Here is a 22,365-nt window from a genome sequence, read left to right as displayed (position 1 = left end):
GATGGACCCTGAGAAGGTAAAGTCCGTCCTGGAATGACCACGTCCTCATTACCTGTGGTCCATATAGCATTTTTCGGGATTTGCCAACTTCTACCGGCAGTTTATCCCAAACTTCTCATCACTGACGGCTCCAATCTCTATCGTTACCAAGAAGGGTGTGAACGCCAGGGTGTGGACTCGAGAGGCAGAATCTGCATTTAATAGCCTCAAGAGTGCTTTTACCTCCGCCTCAATCCTCCATCATCCTGACGTCTCTTGACAGTTTTCGCTGGAGGTGACGCTTACTCTGTTGGTGCAGGTGCAGTTCTGTTCCAGAGAAGCTTCAAATTAAAGACAGTGGTGTGTGGCTATTATTCAATAATTTTTTCCTCCACTGAGCGCAATCACTCTATTGGGGTTTGGGAGTTATTGGCCATCAAATTGGCTCTGGAGGAGTGGAGACATCTGCTAGAGGGCGCAGCTCATCCCATCTTTATATCCACTGACCACAAGAACCTCACTTCTCTCCAATCGGCTTAATGGCTAAATCCCCGTCAAGCCACTTTGTGCTTCCCTACTGTCCTGCTGACAAAAATGTAATGGTCCATGCCCTATCCAGGTCGTTTGAAACAAAGGACATTATGGAGTTCCTGCAATGTATCATAGACCTAATCCTCTTCAAATTAGAGACATCCCGCCGGGGAGGACTTTTGTGGGGCTGGCAGAAAGGAGGATAATCCTTCGCTGGGGACACTGCTCCAAACTGGCTGGACACGCGGGTGTTCGTAAGACTCGAGACCTGATAACTCGTCATTTCTGGTGGCCCACACTGCCCAAGGATGTTGTGGACAATCTCTCTTCCTGCACTGTGTGTGCTTCTAACAAGGTTGCTCACTCCAAGCCTGCCGGTCTGCTCCAACCTCTGCCTGTGCCCAACGCCCCCTCGCTGCATATTGCAATGGACTTTATCACTGACCTTCCTCCATCAGTGTGATGCAATGTGGTGGTGGATCGGTTCTCCAAGATGGCTCATTTTGTTCCGCTGACTGGCCTATTTTCTGCTCCTTGACTAGCTAATCTCTCTTCATTCAGCACATCTTCCGCCTGCATGGCTTGCCTCACATATTGTCTGATCGAGGGGTTCAGTTCACCTCGAAATTCTGAAGAGCTCTCTGTAATCTCCTGGATGTGACATTGGACTTTTCCTCAGCCTACCATCCCCAGTCCAATTGTCAAGTCGAGAGGATTAACCAGATCATGGAGAATTATCTCTGCCACTTCATCTCCATGCAGCATGATGACTGGGTACAGTGTGAGTTCTCATGCAACACTCGCACAAGTGAGTCCACCACTTCCACACCGTTCTACATTGTGTACGGTGAACATTTTAGAATCCCTCTTCCTGTCTTGGCTACATCTCAGGTACCCGCTGCGGACTCTGCATTTGGGGACTTTCTGCAAATCTGGCAACAGACCCGGTCCTCTATTCTGCTAGCAGTTGATCGCATGAAGCGAAAAACGGATATTAAAAGGAGAGAGCCGCCTCTGTATCTTCCAGGTACCAAAGTCTGGTTGTCCTCACAGAATATCCGTCTGAAGATGCCTTCGTACAAGTTTTCTCCCAGGTTCCTCGGACCCTTTGAAATACTACAACAGATAAACCCTGTCTCCTGTAAGCTTCGGCTGCCTCTTACCCTCGGAATCCCCAAAACTTTTCATGTGTCCCTCCTGAAACCGGTTGTCCTGAGCCACTACAGTAAGACTCCCAGTCCCGCAGTTGCTCCCAGCAGTTCATCTGATGTGTTTTTTTTTAGGTGCGGGAGATCCTGGACTGCAAGAGGGTAAGAGGAAGGACTTTCTATTTGGTAGACTGGAGAAGGTTTGGTTCTGAGGAGAGGTCCTGGGAGCCAGAGGAGAGCCCTAATGCCCCTACCCTCATTAAGAAATTTCTCTCTCGCTCTGGTCCCAAGAAAAGGGGGAATAAGAGGTGGCATACTGTAGTGTACACGGCCGCGAACCGCCGTTCCTACTCACCCCTCAGCGGCTGCGGCCATGGATCTGAGTGCTGGCCGGCATCTCCTTCCTAGGAGACGCCAGCACTCACTTCCGCTCTGTTCGGCTGTGTCCCGTAGGGTGCACGCACGCTCGTGTCCGGCTTTAAAGAGCCAGTGCGCGCACATGAATTTTATTATTAATCAGCCCTAATCTCTCTGGACTATAAAAGGTGCCCTCCCCTTTCACTCCCTGCCTGAGCATTGTTTGTAATTCCCATGTTAGTCTTTGCAAATGGTCCCTCTGTGTTATCGTATTCCAGTGCCCTACTGCCTGTTCCTGTGCTGTGTTGGTTCCTGATCCCTAAGTCGTGTTGGAGTCGTGTTCTGTCATCGGGAAGAACTAATGTCAAATAATGGAACAAATGATAAATGGGAGATTTTCAAATCTACTTTGAGTTATTATAGTGCAAAATTTATTCCTACAGGTAACAAGTATAAACGACTCAAATTAAACCCCACATGGCTTACACATTCTGTGAAAGGGGCAATACATGACAAAAAAAGGGCATTTAAAAAAATACAAATCTGAGGGTACAGCTGTAGCCTTTGTAAAATATAAGGAGCTTAATAAAATCTGTAAAAATGTAATAAAATTAGCAAAAATACAAAATGAAAGGCAGGTGGCCAAGGATAGTAAAAAAAATCCCAAAAAATTCTTCAAGCATATAAATTCAAAAAAGCCCAGGTCTGAACATGTGGGACCCCTAGATAATGGTAATGGGGAGTTGATCACAGGGGATCAAGAGAAGGCACAGTTACTAAATGGGTTCTTTAGCTCTGTATATACAACTGAAGAAGGAGCAGCTGATGTAGCCGGTGCCAGTGCTGTTAATATATCAGTTGATATACTGAATTGGATGAATGTAGAGATGGTCCAAGCTAAATTAAATAAAATAAATGTGCACAAGGCCCCGGGACCAGATGGGTTACACCCTAGAGTTCTTAAAGAGCTTAGTCCAGTTATTTCTGTCCCCCTTTTCATAATATTCAGAGAATCTCTAGTGACTGGTATAGTGCCAAGGGACTGGCGCAGGGCAAATGTGGTGCCTATTTTCAAAAAGGGCTCTAGGTCTTCCCCGGGTAATTATAGACCAGTAAGCTTAACATCCATCGTGGGGAAAATGTTTGAGGGGCTATTGAGGGACTATATACAGGATTATGTGACAATAAATAGCATTATAAGTGACAGCCAGCACGGTTTTACTAAGGACAGAAGTTGTCAAACTAACCTAATCTGTTTTTATGAAGAGGTGAGCAGAAGTCTAGACAGAGGGGCCGCTGTGGATTTAGTGTTTTTGGACTTTGCAAAGGCATTTGACACTGTCCCCCATAGACGCCTAATGGGTAAATTACGGACTATAGGTTTAGAAAATATAGTTTGTAATTGGATTGAGAATTGGCTCAAGGACCGTATCCAGAGAGTTGTGGTCAATGATTCCTACTCTGAATGGTCACCGGTTATAAGTGGTGTACCCCAGGGTTCAGTGCTGGGACCCCTACTATTCAACTTATTTATTAATGATATAGAGGATGGGATTAATAGCACTATTTCTATTTTTGCAGATGACACCAAGCTATGCAATATAGTTCAGACTATGGAAGATGTTCATGAATTACAGGCAGATTTAAACAAACTAAGTGTTTGGGCGTCCACTTGGCAGATGAAGTTTAATGTAGATAAATGTAAAGTTATGCATCTGGGTACCAACAACCTGCATGCATCATATGTCCTAGGGGGAGCTACACTGGCGGATTCACTTGTTGAGAAGGATCTGGGTGTACTTGTAAATCATAAACTCAATAACAGCATGCAGTGTCAATCAGCTGCTTCAAAGGCCAGCAGGATATTGTCGTGTATTAAAAGAGGCATGGACTCGCGGGACAGGGATGTAATATTGCCACTTTACAAAGCATTAGTGAGGCCTCATCTAGAATATGCAGTCCAGTTCTGGGCTCCAGTTCATAGAAAGGATGCCCTGGAGTTGGAAAAAATACAAAGAAGAGCAACGAAGCTAATTAGGGGCATGGAGAATTTAAGTTATGAGGAAAGATTGAAAGAATTAAACCTATTTAGCCTTGAAAAAAGACGACTAAGGGGGGACATGATTAACTTATATAAATATATTAATGGCACATACAAAAAATATGGTCAAATCCTGTTCCTTGTAAAACCCCCTCAAAAAACAAGGGGGCACTCCCTCCGTCTGGAGAAAAAAAGGTTCAAGCTGCAGAGGCGACAAGCCTTCTTTACAGTGAGAACTGTGAATCTATGGAATAGTCTACCGCAGGAGCTGGTCACAGCAGGGACAGTAGATGGCTTTAAAAAAGGGTTAGATAATTTCCTAGAACAAAAAAATATTAGCTCCTATGTGTAGAAATGTTTCCTTCCCTTTTCCCTTCCCTTGGTTGAACTTGATGGACATGTGTCTTTTTTCAGCCGTACTAACTATGTAACTATATGTAACTATGTAACTAAGTCTGCTGTCGTACACCACGCCTGGCCACGCCTGATATCCTCCGCCATGTGTGACATTCTCTGCCGTCTAAAGTTCCATCTGTGCCTAGCTACTGCGACTGTCCAGACTATTCAGGTACCCTTGTGCTGAACTTTGTATTTATTGGGTACTCTGTTATTTGACCAGCTGCCTCCGCGCTACGGCGGTGCGGCATAGTGGGTACACGTACCCACAGATTATGACATTTGCTACATACTTAATGTGTTCTATAAAATGGAGATCTGGTGACTGCAGCCATTATTATCTAATTTTCATGTCCATGATTCTCTAAAAGTATCCTGTTAAACGTAGACTGTGTGTAAGGTTGGATTCTCAGTAAATATATTAAAGCGCCCATCAGTTGTGCCCCTCTGCCGGGGATACACAGTTTTAGGGTCCCCTCTGTGTTCTCTCAAGGAAGCCATAGCGCTTCTCAGACTGTCGAACATACTCCATCTGTTCACGTATTGGACAGAACTGCTCTGGCCAATTCGAGAACAGTGGGAGTGTCTCATAGTCAAAGAAGTGCAGTCATTTTGGAACAGCACAGAGGGAACCCTAAAATGGCAAATCCACGCGAGAGGGGCACAACTGAAGGGCACCAGGTAATGTTACACCATATACACTATCATATTAAATACATTGTCCTGGAACTGGAGGGTTGCTTTAAGCTGTAGTATTAAAGTGATTTCTAATTGGTATTGAAGGATCAAATGTGTTGGTAGGAGAAAGGCTTGATTGCCAGGTAAGGTGGCACGCACATTTATTTGTTTTATTAAGTCAAGGTTTATGTAATAAAAGCGCTGACTAGGAATAGACCAGAAACCTGTACTTTATCATCGATATATATATATATATATATTATTTTTCCAAAATGTTTTTATTGCTATTTGCACAATAAATATCTCTTTTACAGTTGAACAAAAACAACAAAGCAATAACACCACTGTATCTAGGAGCGATGTTATATCAGAATTTGTTGCTGATCTTGCGTACAAACTTCAAGTATTTAGAGGCGTCTACTAAGTTATTAAATAGGAATGAATATCGCCACTATCCGTACAATAAATCATATAGTAAAGAAAACCGTAAAATAACACCAAGTCAAGTATCAAACAGTGCTTTAAATAAGTATAAGTAGGAGTTCCTAAGAGGAACTCAGAGCCAGCCATGCTCCCTACGTTCCCCGAGATATTGCCACCCAATGAGGACTAAGTACCCTATTCCCTTGCAACATATATAGGTAAAAAAATGCGCCAAAGTGTTTTAGAGTGAATCGTGCGATTCCGCCTATCAGTGAGCATGTCCAGTACTCACATTTCATAATATTGTTATGATATCGGCGGAGACCCCATCAATACCCTCTCCTGGTACCATACAGTGTTCTGGAAATTATTTTGTATAGCTTCCCTGATCCGGTGCGGAAGTACAGAGATAAAACCCCATGTGTCAAAAAAGGAGTCTGAGCGCTGTCTTGCGTATCGAAGTCTCCGTCCAATCCATTTTAAACAAAAAAGGAAATTTATTTTCCAAAAAACAATTGGAATGGCGGTGCTTGTTTTTGTAACCATGTTTGTAAAATAGATTTTACACCTGCTGCTGCTATCATGTGCAATAATTTACCTGCTCCCAGTGTATAGTTATAACTTCCTTTGTCCAAGCATCCAAAAATAGGCCACAAGGCATCATTAGGAACGAAGTTAGTCCGGTGTGTTAAAGTAAAAGTTCTTAGTCTATCCCCAAATTATTTCATTACAGGGCATGGCCACAAGCAGTGGTACAGATTTGCATCAGTCCCACTACATTTAAAACAGGACTATTATATATGCCCATCAAATAACCCATTATGGGAGTGAGATACGCTCTGTGACATATCTGCATTCTCATTTCCAAATACCTAGCAGACGGTAAATATTTATGAGCTTGTACTTTTGCCAACAGAACATTTCCATAAGTAAGAGTTGAATCATCCAGTACCCACTTGGAAAGAGAAACTGCCGCCTCTGCATAATTTATTAGTATTTGTAGAGCTTGATAGTTTCGTGATATCGCCCCCTTAACAGTTGTGAGTTTATTGAATTTCGCATGAATAGTGGGGTTCCAATCTCTATCGGTTCGTTTATGTAATAAAGTGTTAATATAATTTTTCGCCTGAAAATACATGAATTGTGGGAATAAGATATCTGGATATTTCCGCAGAAGCTCTATTCTTGTATACATCCTCTTTTCGGCAACATGAAGTAAGAAATATATGTTTTTGATACCCGCCCTGTACCAGTGTCCAAATATTGCATGAGACCCATCATCCTGACTAAGGTTAGATAAGGGGAGATCAAAGGGGAAACTTCCAATATGCATCTGATTTTGTTCCACCCTTTCCATGTAGAAAGCAAGAGAGGATTATCTTTCACTTCTTCCGGCAGCATTTGATGCTGTAAATGAAGCATGGTGGGTAGTGCACAATATGGGAGGAGGTCTTGTTCTAACTTGGAGTCTGAAAAATGTGATGTGTTATTTATCCAATCCCTTATTACCCGAAGTAAGGATGCCAGATTATATATTCTGATATTAGTGAAAGCTATCCCTCTGTTGAGTTTAGGTTGTTGTAACAGTTTGTACTCTATCCTTGGCCTCCCCACCCCCCCCCCCCCTAAATAAAATTACGGTATAAGAAATTTCGACTTTTTTGTCCCCCTGGCGTGGGATAAATTGGGAACGTATGAAATAGATATAAAAGTCTGGGTAATTTTTAACATGTATGCTCTTCCCAGGTATGAAAGGGCCAGAGATCCCCATATCTTCAGAGTCACCTCCAAAGTTTGTATGTATGGACGGAGATTTCAGCGAGAAAGCATGCCACCTAAACGGATATGCAGATGACCATAAAGGTCGTGACAGTCCCCTAAGCAAAAGTGCCTCCGTTTTATCAATGTTGAGAGTGTAGCCCGAAAGGCTTCAAATGGTAGACAGGTCCCTCAATATATGAGGTATGGCTTGTTTGGGATTGGAGATCAGCAGTATGTCATCCGCAAACGCTGCTAATTTGAGTTCTACCTCGTCTTTTTTTTATGCCCGGAAATGCTGGGGAGATCTGTAAATGATAAAGGATCTATCGACAAATTAAAAAGTAGGGGAGAAAGTGGGCATCCTAGTCATGCCCCTCTAAACCTATCTACATGAGGTGTGTTATGTCCGTTAACCGTGATTGTAGTCCTAGTGTCAGTTTGTAGGAGCGCTATGTAGTTCATAAAAGTAGCACCGAATTTGCGCTGTGTTAGGGCCTCAGTCAAGAAAGGCCATTCCACCTTATCAAACGCTTTCTCCGAGTCTAGACTCCTGAGCATAGTTACCTGGCTATGTTGATTTTGAGCCATCACTGTGGCCGCTACTGCCGCATGAATATTCTTTATGCACTGCCTTCCCTAAGTGAAGCTTGTCTGTGTTGGACTAAGTATTTGTGGTACAATGAGCTGTAATCTTTTGGCTAGAATTTTAGATAAGAATTTATAATCGCTGTTCAGCAGTGATATGGGTCTATAAGACTGTGGGTCAATCGGATCTTTGTTGAGTTTTGGCAAGAGAATAATTCTGGAGTCCGTAAAGTAGTCTGACAGAACTGTCTGTGTATAAGCGGAATTATATAGGTTAGTTAAAGTTGGAATTATTTCTGGAGACAGCATTTTATAAAATTCAGCCGAGAATCCATCCGACCCTGGTGTTTTACCATTTACAGATGCTTTAATTACATCACAAACTTCCTCCTTTTGTATAACAGAATCGAACATATTTTGCTGTTCCTCTGGGTGGGCACCTGTAAAGTGTGAAGGAAAGATCAAATTTTTAAAGGGTCCGCTGGGGCAGCTCGATATAAATCTTGAAAGTAGTCCTGGAAGATTTTCCCTATTTTGTCCGGTTTACAGGTTAAGCTCTCTGTTTGAGGATTACGCAGTGTCTGGATGGGTTTGTATGGTTTAATTCACTTTGCCATAGTGGCTAGTAAAGATCCTGCCTTATTTCCCCATCTATAGAATCTATTCTGTGTGTGTTTGACCTGCCATTGTGGGTTCACTTGTCCAAAAGTTTCTAGAAGATGTTTAGCTGTTATATTTGTTGAGCTTGAGGGGTCGGGTCCTGAGCATATATTGATTGGGCTGACCGCAAAGATGTATGTAGTTTGTTGAATTGTTCCCGTTGTATTTTTTCCTATGTGCTATGTAGCCAATTATGTGACCTCGGATTACGACTTTTGCCGTTGCCCAGAGCAAAGGTGCATCTTCTAGGTGTTCCATATTATCATCCAGGTAGTTAGTCCATTGTATCTTTAAATAGTATTTAAAGTCCTCTGAATTTACCAGGTACGATGCGAACCTTCAGAACATAGTTCTCTGTTAAGGTATAGCTATCCGAAAAGACATATGTATAGGTGCATGATCCGAAATTGGTATTGGGTTAATTCGGGATACGAGATGGTGTGTAAAGAGTGTAGTGGATATAAAAAAATAATCAATATGAAAATTTGTTGTGTACCGCAGAATGGCATCTGTATTTCCGTGAGTTTAAGTTTGTGATCCTCCAAGGATCGCAGGAACCCAGTTGTTCCTTAAAGTCCACAGATCAATCCACACACTGCTCATGTGGTGACACGTTTCGTCACCACGTAACTTCCTCAGAGCTCTGGGAAAGTCAAGTGGTGACGTAACGCGTCAGCGTACGCACCTCTTTCTGTGACGTCAAATGCCGAGCATTGTGTGGATTGATCTGTGGACTCACCTGTGGAACCGCTTGCTGCATACACGTTTTAAACGTATAACCTTCATGCCGATGAGAGCCTGATGACTCAAGAGCTTGACGACCACAGAGACGTGGTTAATATACATACGTTTCGTCCTAGTTTACTTGCCTATTAACCCATATGATATATGGTTCATCAAGGAACTCTCTTCATTTGAACAATAACTGTTTCTTTTCAAAAACCACTATTGCCTTTTGGGCTCCTGCGTATTTCTGGCCTGGATGCCGGCCACAACATGATCTCTGGAAAAGCACCAAAGCTTGCAATCTGACAGATCCACAGCACATATGGAATTTAATGACAACATCTCAACCTCCACTTCAGAAGCCATAACTATTGGCGATAAGTATATTATTTGACATGGGCTGTTGAACAAATCTTGTTGGCTAAAATCTGCATGCTATGTTGATGCAATTTATTGCAATTTTTCATTGTAATTTCCTACAGCGAGTTCTATAGGTTACACATATTGTTTACATCCCTTTCATTGTATCCTTACAGTGGGATCCATAGGTTATATATGTGGATGCACTCATGTAGTGCATCAAGACGTTACACCCATTTTTGTATCCACACCTGACACATTGAATATGTTCCACACATTAATTACAATCGCTAAACGCATGATCTGCACATTGCCCATTACTAAACGGGTCTATTAAACGCATGATCTGCACACTGCCCATTACTGAACGGGTCTATTACTAGCTTACCATACTGCAACACTTGATCTTGAACTTGATGTTATAATCCTTGATTATTATTGATAATTCATGTGTACTAGTGACCCGGCCGGGCCTGTGGTGTCTATTTTTGTTTGTCTATTGTATGTATTTTGTGTTTGATTGTTTAAATTGATACAGGGTCGCACTTATCGCTACCCTCTGTTTCTTAACTTACTGATAATACATTTTTGATATTTTTATACATCGCTGAGCCGAGTGCCAGTTTACCAGTGGTTTCCCCTCAATTTCCCTTTCTCCTTGCCCCTTTCCCAGTTCCCTTTGTCCCTTTCCCCTTTTCGCATTATAATAGTTTACACTTACTGGTTGGCACCGTACGATTTGTACTGAGCTCTAGCATTTAATATGATCCAATCTCATATATAGTTTAGTACATAGTACATCTGCAATTCAACAAGTTTTTAAAGGAATGTGCTAAAGTGGGGACTGTCTCTCCCCTAATTATGATTTGATATTCTCAGCCATCTTCCATGTGAAGGTGTCGCCTGGCATCCAAAGGATTGTCAAAGGTTAGTGATCTTGTTCCATCTTTTATTCTCCGCTTGGCCGGGTATAGTAGTTGAAATTTCGTGTTCTCTGCTAGCACTTTACAGATGGGTACAAAAGTCTTCCTCTTTTGCGATACTGCGGCTGAAAAATCTTGGAAACTTAAGATTCGGTTACCCTGAATCCGCAACTCCCTTTGCTGTCTATATGCCCTCAGAATTCTCTTTTACCCATAAATTTAGATATTTTTGCAATAACCTAACGTGGTCTGCTATTTCCGTTTCCCCTGTTGGCATCCAGAGGGCCAATTCCAAACGCTCTTTCAATTGTTAGAGGGTCACTCAGTGTCTCCAATTTCAGAGCCGCTGGCAGTTCCTTAGTCAGTCGAAAAGATGTTCCCCTCCTACACCCTCTGGGATGCCAACAAAGCGCAGATTGTTTCGACGATGTTGGTTTTCCATGTCTTCCACCTGGTCTCGGAGTGCCACCTCCAATGTTTGGCTGTGTTGTAGAGTGGTTTCAAGGTGGGCAATAGTTTGTTCCATCCCTTGCACCCGAGTTTCCAATTCCACTATTCTATGCGCATTGTTAGTAATTTGAGATAGCGCAAAATTTATTGAGGTATGGAGCACTTCGAGACGTTTGTCAAACAATGGGATCAATAGTTGTGATACTTTGTCAGCCACCAAGACTGCTTGAAGATCATCCCTATTAAAAAGTCCCAGAGGACTAGAACTAGGAGAGCGGTTTGGAGGAGTGATGTCATATCCTGAAAAAAGATCAGCCGTATTGGATACCTCATCAGGTGAAACTTTACTTTTAGTATTGGATGTTTTGGAAGTGGCCTTGTATTTGGCCTGCAGCTTTTGTATATGCATTTTTCTGTCCCTGATCTTTAGTCAGCTCGCAGCTGTCTGCCAGACGATTTTGTAGTAAGATTTCTGTCCATAGCAAGGTCCCAGCGGACCGTTTCAAATGCAAGGGAGAGGCAGAGTTATAAATGCAAAATAGGTTACATAAAGAGCACAGTCCCCATGTACATATTTCTATTGCCTCATTTGAAGAATAGGCGCCCTCTAGTTGCGGTCATCTAGTTAGAAGATGTAACAGAGGAGGGCAGTTTTCCCAATATCTGTGTCGTAAAAGTGAATGCGATGATCCAGTCGGTAGTGATTACCAGAGATAGTAGAGTATCCTGTGCATATAAAAGTATTCTCAGTATAAACCGTCAATAGATGTCAGTCCGCACATAAGAGTATAGTGCACTTCAGCGTCAAGAGATTCAAAGTTACAGGGATGTAGAGAAATCTACAAATCAGCCACTACATGGCGTCAGACACTGTGCAGTTTCTGCAGTAAGTTGTATTTCATATCTAAAAGTTTCCAGTTCACACGCAGGGAACAGTAGTTTTTAAGGAACGTTATTCTCCTCAAGTCACATAGATAAGCAAACCACATTGATATGTTGTCATGCAGTGAGGCAAGTAGGGTAGCAGTGCAGAGAACTTCTCTGTATCCAGGCGGTGATGTAGTGTCCGATACCAGTGAGGTGTCCCGGTCGGTCTTGCGGGAATGTGTGAGAAGTCGTCAGCGGTCAAGCACTGCAAATCATCCCACTACACTGAAGGGAGCCGTGCTGGAAGGGACCCTCATCTCTTTCCGCCCTTTCTCCGGTGGTCGTTTGTGTCACCTCTCTTGTAGCGTGTCAGGGAATTAGGCCCTAGATCCCGCGGCCTGGCGGGTAATGGCACCGCCGCCTCTAAGAGCGATCTCACACTCACCTGTTGGGCCGAATTCGGCAATAGATAATGAGCTCCCGCAGCAGAGTAAGGCTGTCTCCGGGGTGTAGTCGTGTCTCAGGTCTCAAAAGCCTATGATGCTTGGTCCAGAGACTAGGAGCTGCAGCGTGGAGCAGGAGCCAAGTTGAAACGCGGCCATCCTGGATGTCCCGCCATCGGAAGTCCATCTATATATTTTATTTTGTAATCAGTTTTTTCTTTAAGCCAAAGCCAGGAGTAGAATCAAAACCAATTACGTATACTTCTCCTTCCTGCTTGATCCACTTCTGGCTTTAATTTAAGAAATAAAAATAAAAAAACTCCGTCAAAACTGCATTTGTGTTTGTCTGAAATGAATGTTATAAATTTTGTCTGCTTTGTGGGTTAAAAAAAGCTAATTATATTCATCCTAATCCTAACAGAAAACTCCAGTAAGAAGACTGAGGGAAACTTCATGCTATCCATAAATCATAAAGTAGAAGATAAAGATATGCAGCAGTCTTCAGGAGAAAACCTCATTACCCTTAATGTAAATCCAGGACTTCACAGTACAGATCTATCATATATTTCCCCTAATCATGAGGAACCTTCTCCTGACCAATCACAGATTGCTACCACAAGTACAGCTCAGAAAGGCGGTAAAAGGTTTCAATGTGGTCAACAATGCACAAAAATCTCAGGTCTTTTAACACAGAGAATTCTCACAGGGGAGAAGCCGTATTCATGTTCAGAATGTGGCACATGTTTTAAGTATAAATCAGGTCTTGTTAGACATTGGAGAATTCACACAGGAGAGAAGCCGTATTCATGTTCAGAATGTGAGAAATGTTTTACACGAAAATTTGATCTTACTGTACATGAGAGAAGTCACACAGGGGAGAGGCCGTATTCATGTTCAGAATGTGGGGAATGTTTTACACATAAATCACATCTTGCTGTACATCAGAGAAGTCACACCGGGAAGAAACCGTATTCATGTTCAGAATGTAGGAAATCCTTTAAATCGAAATCACATCTTGCTGTACATGAGAGAAGTCACACAGGAGAGAAACCGTATTCATGTTCAGAATGTAGGAAATCCTTTAAAGCTAAATCACATCTTGCTATACATGAGAGAAGTCACACAGGAGAGAAGCCGTATTCATGTTCAGAATGTGGGAGAGGTTTTACACAAAAATCACATCTTGCTGTACATGAGAGTAGGCACACAGGAGAGAAGCTATATTCATGTTCAGAATGTGGGAAATGTTTTACACGTAAATCAAATCTTGCTGTACATGAGAGAATTCACACAGGAGAGAAGCTGTATTCGTGTCCAGAATGTGGGAAATGTTTTACAGATAAAGTAAGACTTGTTGTACATGAGAGAATTCACACAGGAGAGAAGCCATATTCATGTTCAGAATGTGGGAAATGTTTTACACAAAGATCAGGTCTTGCTATGCATATGCGAATTCACACAGGGGAGAAGCCATATTCATGTCCAGAATGTGGGAAATATTTTACATATAAATCATGTCTTGTTGTACATGAGAGAAGTCACACAGGAGAGAAGCCATATTCATGTCCAGAATGTGGGAAATATTTTGAATATAAATCACGTCTTGTTGTACATGAGAGAAGTCACACAGGAGAGAAGCCGTATTCATGTTCAGAATGTGGGAAATGTTTTACAGATAAAGCAAGTCTTGTTACACATGAGAGAATTCACACAGGAGAGAAGCCATATTCATGTTCTGAATGTGGGAAATGTTTTACATATAGATCACATCTTGTTAGACATGAGAGAAGTCACACAGGAGAGAAGCCATATTCATGTTCAGAATGTGGGAAATGTTTTACAGATAAATCACGTCTTGTTATACATGAGAGAAGTCACACAGGAGAGAAGCCGTATTCATGTTCAGAATGTGGGAAATGTTTTACAGATAAAGCAAGTCTTGTTACACATTTGAGAATTCACACAGGAGAGAAGCCATATTCATGTTCAGAATGTGGGAAATGTTTTATTACTAAATGCAAACTTAAGGATCATCAGAGAAGTCACACAGGGGAGAAGCTGTTTTGATGCTCTATATGTGGAATATATTTTACAAGGAAATACGTTTTTTAAACTTAGAGAATTTACATGAAGCCATATTCTTGTTTGGAATGTGAGAAATAAGATTCTAGGGATTGCTCATCCAGGGGACAGTGATACACCATGGACCAGGATAAAGGGATAATTCACCTTATCAAAGTCCTACAGTCCACACAACTTTACTCACTAAGTATTTCATGCAGTAGGTAAGCAAGCTAGTACGTCTAAAATTTAGAGATAGGGAAGATACTCCGCTAAGATACCAGAAAACTCGCCACTTGGGCAGATGGTTGTTGAGGATTGGTTGGGCTATTCTCATGCTCAGGAGTTGGCACCACATCCTGGTTCTTTATTGTGTCTACATTTTATTAAAGTAATGGAGGATTGCCTGTACTATAGTGGCACCCTGACTGGTGTAGTTAGTGCTCAAAAACTAAACTGTAATGTAAGAGATAGTAGCCTGGGGTATCAGCATGGACAATAAAGCTCCAACGCATTTCAGGGACTGAACGGACCTATTCGTCAGGGGTAGGATTGCCCTAGCTGATCTGCTTCTCATTATTTCACTAGAAAAGAAAAAGAAGAATTAAGTCTAAGGAAACCAAAATCATCTGTTACTGCGTTCTTATAATTAAGTGTACGTGAAAGTGATTAACTGATGTTTAACCCGTTAGTGACCGCCAATACGCCTTTTTCACGGCGGCCACTAAAGGGCTTTATTCTCATGCATAAGCCTTTTTACGGCGCTGCATCAGAATAAATTAAACAGAGCAGGGAGCTGTCAAATCTCCCTGCTCTCACCTGCCAGGCGTAGCTGAGGGCTGGGGGCGTCCCTATTTTAACAGGTGAGATCAATATAAGTATCGATCTCGCCCGTTCGCCCATCTTGAGAGTAATTTTTGGAGAGAAGGAGGGAGCTCCCTCTCATCCCACTGACACCTGGCGATAAGATCGCCGAGGTCCTGTGTCTCCGATGGCAGCCGGGGGCCTAATAAAGGCCCCCAGGTCTGCCTGTAGCGAATGCCTGCTAGGTCATGCCGGAGTCATGTCCTAGCAGATGCCTGACCGTTTTAAACGGCCAGGCAGTAATACACTGCAATACAAAAGTATTGAAGTGTATTACAATAGCGATCGGAGGATCGCATATTAAAGTCCCCTAGTGGGACTAGTAAAAAAAAGTTTAATAAAGTCAATAAAAAAAAAAAATGAAAAACCCGCTTTTTCCCCTTACAAACTGCTTTACTATTAAAAAAGTTACACACATTTGATATCACCGCGTCCATAACGACCCCGTCCATAAAGCTATTACATTACTTAACCCGCACGGTGAACACCGTAAAAAATTAATAAAAAATTACGGAAAAATTGCTGTTTTCTGTGAATCCTGATATTAAAAAAATTTGATAAAAAGTCGCATCTACTCCAAAATGTTACCAATAAAAACTACAAGTCTTTCCGCAAAAAAAAAAAAGACCTCATACATCTGCATCAGCGGAACAATAAAAAATGTTATAGCTCTTTAAATATGGAAGAAAAGCGTTTTTGCTGTATAAAAATAGTAAAACATACAAAAAAACTATACAAATTTGATATCGTTGCAATCGTAACAACCCGCTGAATAAAGTTATTGTGTTATTTATACCACACGGTAAAACGGCATAGATTTAGGACGCGAAAAAGAGTGGTGAAATGTCTGATTTTATTTCTATTCCCCCCCCCCCAAGAAAAGTTAATCAAGAAATAATATGTACCTCAAAATGGTGCTATTAAAAAATAAAATTTGTCCAGCAAAAAACAAGACCTTATACTGCTATGTCCACGCAAAAAAAAATAATTATTGCTCTTGGAATGCGACGATGGAAAAACGTAAAAAATAGCTTGGTCATTAAGGTCTAAAATAGGCTGGTCATTAAAGGGGTTAAATAAGTACATTCTGTGTGGACTTCATCTTGGATATTTGGAATCCATTTTGTCTTAAAGGCTCCGTTTTGTGTTTGAAGAGTCATTATATTGAGTGATCTTGACCTATGTTACCGCCATATATGTCCTGCCTTACGATTATGCACTGTCCTCTTTTTGTTTTATTTTAGGTACATTTTGGTTTTATGTTTGCTATTTAAATGGTATTTACAACTGTTTTGTGTCTTAATAAAGAATGTAGTATTTTATTTTCCGTATTGGGTGGATATTCTTTATTATAGCATTATGTGATATCAGGGGACATTACAGGGAGGAGGTAGAAGAGGAGAGGACTAAAAGTCCCAGCATGTCCAGGCTGTTATGATATATCAGAGGACATTACAGGGAGGAGGTAGAAGAGGAGAGGACTAAAAGTCCCAGCATGTCCAGGCTGTTATGATATATCAGAGGACATTACAGGGAGGAGGTAGAAGAGGAGAGGACTAAAAGTCCCAGCATGTCCAGGCTGTTATGATATATCAGAGGACACAACAGGGAGGAGGTATAAGAGGAGAGGACTACAACTTTCAGCATGCCCAGGCTTTTATTATGATATATCAGAGGACACCGCAGGGAGGAGAGGACTACAACTCCCAGTCATAGGCAAAAATTAAGACATTAAAGCGTAACTAAACGTTCGATCAACTTTGTATTTTCTAGCAGCATGTGTAGTATAAATATATTTTGTAATATACTTTAATAATTCATTTGGATCCCTTTTGTGTTATAAATGGCCACTCTGACACTTTTCTACCACATTTTATTTCTTGTATTTCTCCCGTTGCTAGAAGAAATCTGTACACCGTTTGAATGTATCAGTGTACAGAGTCTGCTGCCTATGAGTACGGGTGGGTGGTGGCCCCATCCTCACGTCAGATGTTCACGCCCCCATCGTGACGTCAGGAAGGTCTCTCTGCCTCTATACACTACACAGTTCTCTAGCATTAGAGCGCATGGAAGACACTGTGCGCACTGGTCTCTGTGCCTGGATGATTCTCCCCCTTCCCTCCAGCAAAGAGTCTCTGGACACTGTAATCTGAGCTGCTAATTAGCATCAGATAAGACTAGGACTGCTCCGTACCGCCCCCCCCCCCAATCACCCTGCCGTTTTATCTTCCCTTCCCTTGCCAGGGAAAGTGAAAAGAAAACCTCTGATTGCTTTCTTCTGGAGTGTGCAGAGATATTTCCATCTCTATATATAATGTGTTGTGCTTTGTATAGCTCAGTGCACGCTCACAGTATTGTAATGATCACCTCGGAGTTCACTGCCCATGAAAGATACAGACAAATCATAACATCACACACAGTAAGACACGCCCCTAGCAACTGCCAGAATCAGGAAGTGTGAGAAAATAGATGTGGACGGTTTCACAAGAAAAAAAAGCTACAAAAAAAGGTACTTTGAAGTGAAAAAAATTGCTAGGAGTAATGTATTCACATAGAGGGACATAATAGCAGTTTAAATATGTTTTTAGCTACGCTTAAAACTTTTTACTAATGTATCAATATGGAGAATACTGACGTGTCTAGTAGGAGAACTGAAGCTATACTGATTCTATTGTGTCAGCTAACAGACAGAAAGTTACAGGAAGTTCATCTGTTCAACTAACCTTTGTGTATATGATAAATTAGCCTTACCACATTTTGTTATGTAGACTATTGTTTGATAATTAATTTAACTTGGCCACATTGTGTAATGTAAACATTTGCTATTGTATGCTAATTATTTCGGTTTCCTGGTGCACATGTCACACATACGTCATATTGGCTATATAAACTGCTGTAATTAATGATGATGTCCGTTCTGAATAAGACTTCAGAGCTCTGTACACACAATAAACCTTCTTAACCTAAAGAAAGTGAATGATGTGATTTCATATGGAGATTGAGAAGAGTCTATACTGCCATAACATTTGGTGTTCCCGCATGGTCCTTCAGGACGTCCAGATGGGAACAAGGAGTGGTGCTGACCGAGACAGTGGATTCATTCTTGGGCCCAAGCCGGTGAGCACTTATTGCCTGTGACTCCGCTCTGTCAACCGGTATACACTGGTTCCGTCATTGAGTCTTCTGAAGGTACAATTTTATTTAATGATTTGTATAGATCAGCAGCACAGGATACATTTTTCAAGAGGGTGCACGTCTCCTGGGTCACAGTCCGAGGTGACCCCTCAGTCAAGGCAAAAAAAGAAATGGAGACAGCACTACCAAATTTTCAAAGTGAAGATCCTTTTATTCCACGGTGCAATGTTTCAGCTCAACACGAGCCTTTCTCAAGCATAATAATGTGACACACAGAACGCATATATATGTAATACAAGGTCATAAAGCCAATTACATACATATAGTAAAATTGTGTAATAGTGATACAGCAAGTATACAAAAAATGTTTATATCAATGGAATCCCCCATAGATGTGCTAATACATAAATAAAAAAATAAGTTAGAAACACTCCATATACATAGTGTAAATAGTGCATTCACTGTAATAAGGCCAATCAATCAGATGGGCTACATGTGTATAATAACATGTGAGAATGTTAGAAAACAGGTGTATAAAATAAAGTTAAAAACATCTTACCCTCGCTGGATCGGCTGATAGCGTTGTGCACTCTCTTACTACGTAGAACTAAACATTGCGTAATCCTAGCACCTGTGTGTATGAGTCATCGCACAATACGTCATTATGCGCATGCGCATTGTCTACCAGAGGCGCTGATCGCTGATGAGCCTTCAGAGCAAAGAGGGACCGTCAATTTGTCAACAAGGAATACAAACTCAGCAAAAATCCATAGAAAATCTTGTGGTAAATATATCATCACGTGACTTATCTAATGTGGAAATTTCAGCCCTGAATAAGGGATTATCATTTAGTCCCACTTCTAGTGTGGATTGGTTCCAATTAGAACTGGACCTTCTTGATTTTTTTCGTAAAATAAAATTCAAGGTATTGTTTGCCGGTAAAAATTTTGACAATAGATCTGTACACCATACTGAAATTACACTAAAAGAGATTGGGCTACATAAAAAGAGTGCACACCAACCCTTTATTAATGAACCTGCAATTGATACATTTATTGATATTGTGAAACATTGTATTCGTACCCTGAGAGAGAGCGACAATGGTAGATTCGTAGGTCCTCCTAACTTGACGAGGGATGAGATAGTGGCGGTTGATGGCCTTTCTCGTGATGTGTCCCTGACCATCAAGCCCGCAGACAAGGGTGGTGCCTTGGTGGTCATGGCCACATCACGCTATTTGGCTGAATTGGCTAGACAATTGTCAGATGTTAATGCCTATGAGCCACTTCCTGGGGATCCTAAATTTAGAATCAAAAATACCATTGACACAATATTGGTTGAGGCCCATAATGCGGGTATCATTGATAGTGACCTGTTGGATTTTATGACGGTGCGGCATCCGGTGGTCCCTGTGCTGTACTGTCTTCCAAAAATCCATAAGGCATTGGTAGACCCTCCGGGCAGACCGATTATATCGGGTTGCGGCTCCATTTTTTCACCGATAGCCATTTTTTTAGATAAAATGTTACGTGATTTTGCCATTAATGCTAAATCATATATTCAGGACACTACTGACTTTTTGACCAAATTGAATGAGGTTGAGTTGATGGGGGACTGCACACTTGTATCGTTTGATGTGTGCAGTCTCTATACTTCAATTAACCACACGAGAGGTCTTAATATTGTATCTGAAGCGTTACAACAGTCCAATTATACCCATGAATGCATTAATCTTCTTATGTGTCTCTTGGAAATTGTCCTTACAGAAAATTATTTTTTGTTTGGTGACTCCTTTTATGCACAGAGGAGGGGTACGGCCATGGGATCTAACGTGGCTCCCACATACGCAAATATGTTCATGACAGCTTTGGAGGAAGGCGCCGTCTATGGCTCTCCCCACTTCACTAAGGTTTTGAGGTGGTGGAGATACATAGACGACGTCTTAGTCATCTGGACAGGTACTCAAGTGGAGTTGGAGTGTTTCTTTAGCTTTCTGAATAATATAGATGACGATATTAAATTCACTATGGATTCTTCAACAACATCTCTAAATTTTCTTGACACTAGAGTGTATATTCAGGAACATAAACTCACCACGGATTTGTACAGTAAACCTACGGACCGTAATAATTTACTGAGGTTCGAAAGCTGTCATCCCCACCCTATGATCGCTTCTCTCCCCTATAGCCAGATGTTGAGGGTGAAGAGGATCGTGCAGGATCCTTTAACTCTCGACGATAGGTTGAGTGATATGTCTCAGAAATTCAGGAATCGGGGGTACCCTAAAAAATTATTGGACAATAAAAGATCTAAAGTGGAGGGGATTCCGAGATGATCTTCTGCAAAATCGTAAACAATCGCCCTCTCATAGACTAACACTGGTGTCCACATACTCCCATAAGAGCAATGATATTGCCAACATCATTAAAAAAGAATGGGGTATACTTAGGAGTTCTTTTGATAAAATCCCAGAATTTGAAGTCCCACCGCGTATAGCGCAGGACCAAAAATTTGAGAGATCGTCTAGTACATGCTGATGTGGGCTCTTTGACTAAGAATTATCAGTCTTTATTAGCCCCCAAAAAATTTGGTTGCTTCCCGTGTTTAGGTTGTAATAATTGTAGGAATATGGTTAAAAGCGAGGTATTCATTCATCCCATTAAAGGTTCTACCTACAAAATTAAACATCATCTTACATGTAAATCGGATCATGTAATATACATCATTCAATGTCCTTGCAAATTATTGTATGTAGGTGAAACCTCTCTAGATTGCAGAAAACGCATAAACAACCATAAGTCCACCATTCGTACCAAGAAAATTGACCTACCATTACCTAAACATTTTGTGGAAAATAACCATGGGGAGAATGACTTTAAGTTATATATTGTCGATCATGTACCGCGTCATAGACGAGGTGGAGATAGGATCTCCAAATTGAAAAGGTTGGAGTTGGAATGGATTTTTAAATTAGATACCTTATCCCCTAGAGGTCTTAATATAGACTTCAAGATCTTTCCAAGTTTTTCTAGATAACCAAGTGGGACACTCCGATTTGAACATCTGCTCGTGTATTCATCATCTTCCCCGTGTTCCTCCCCATCCTCATTGCACTGGGAGAATAGGAAATAATTTGACCATATCTATATTATAATTACATTTTATATATGCTATTTACAATGTTTAGGTCTGATATATATTGTCAATGTCCTACAAATTACTTTATACATTTTTCCCTTCATCCTAGATATTATTCTCAAGATTTGCCTCAAGGATCGGTTGAAGCTATATATTTGCACTACTCTTATACCTGATTATATGCATCGTATTTTTTGGAAAAGTTTTCGCATATATGCCGTTCATGTCTTCCGTCCACAATATTTCTAAGACGATATGTAAATCTCTGTGTTTGTATATTATGAGTTTTATATTTACCCATATGTGCTCCAAAATCCCCATCGCTACAGATGAGGTACAAGGATTATTGATCTGAGACATAATATCTATCTTCATTTATATTACAGAGATAGTACATGTAGTTCATATCGCTATATATTTGACCTATTAGACTCTATAGTGGATAGAATAGATGTGTAACATATGGAGTGATAAATGTGTAGAGGAATGATCGAGGCACTCACCGGAACTGGCAAACAAATTCTTTATTACAAAAAGATCTTGGTCAGGATGTGGAATTGGCAATTCCACATCCTGACCAAGATCTTTTTGTAATAAAGAAATTGTTTGCCAGTTCCGGTGAGTGCCTCGATCATTCCTCTACACATTTATATTCAGCCGATTGTGCTACTCTTTCGATGAGCAACTCCGTGGTAATTTACCTGCAATTATCCAAATAGAAAGCAAGCCACACTTCAATACTCCATTCCGACTGTGCGGTTTTGGCAGTGCCAGCCTCCTTCCTTCTTCCCATTGATTGCAACATATGGAGTGATGTTGCCCTTTTTCAAAATGGGGCC

General features: G+C 41.2%; 1 protein-coding gene across 1 annotated transcript in view; it reads left to right on the top strand.

Moving 5' to 3' along the window:
• The window catches only part of LOC142664530 (uncharacterized), a 162,294-nt gene extending 143,860 nt beyond the window's left edge, over positions 1-18,434 (top strand). Inside the window, exon 7 of the mRNA XM_075843686.1 lies at positions 12,750-18,434. Coding sequence (XP_075699801.1) covers positions 12,750-14,395 — 1,646 coding nt within the window. The 3' untranslated portion in view covers positions 14,396-18,434. The remainder of the gene's footprint in view (positions 1-12,749) is intronic.
• Positions 18,435-22,365: the final 3,931 nt, after the last annotated feature.

Source organism: Rhinoderma darwinii, chromosome 1 (assembly GCF_050947455.1).
Source record: "Rhinoderma darwinii isolate aRhiDar2 chromosome 1, aRhiDar2.hap1, whole genome shotgun sequence".
NCBI classification, from domain to species: Eukaryota; Metazoa; Chordata; class Amphibia; order Anura; family Rhinodermatidae; genus Rhinoderma; species Rhinoderma darwinii.
Note: the sequence above shows the minus strand (reverse complement) of the source record. Positions and strands in the feature narration are given on the sequence as shown.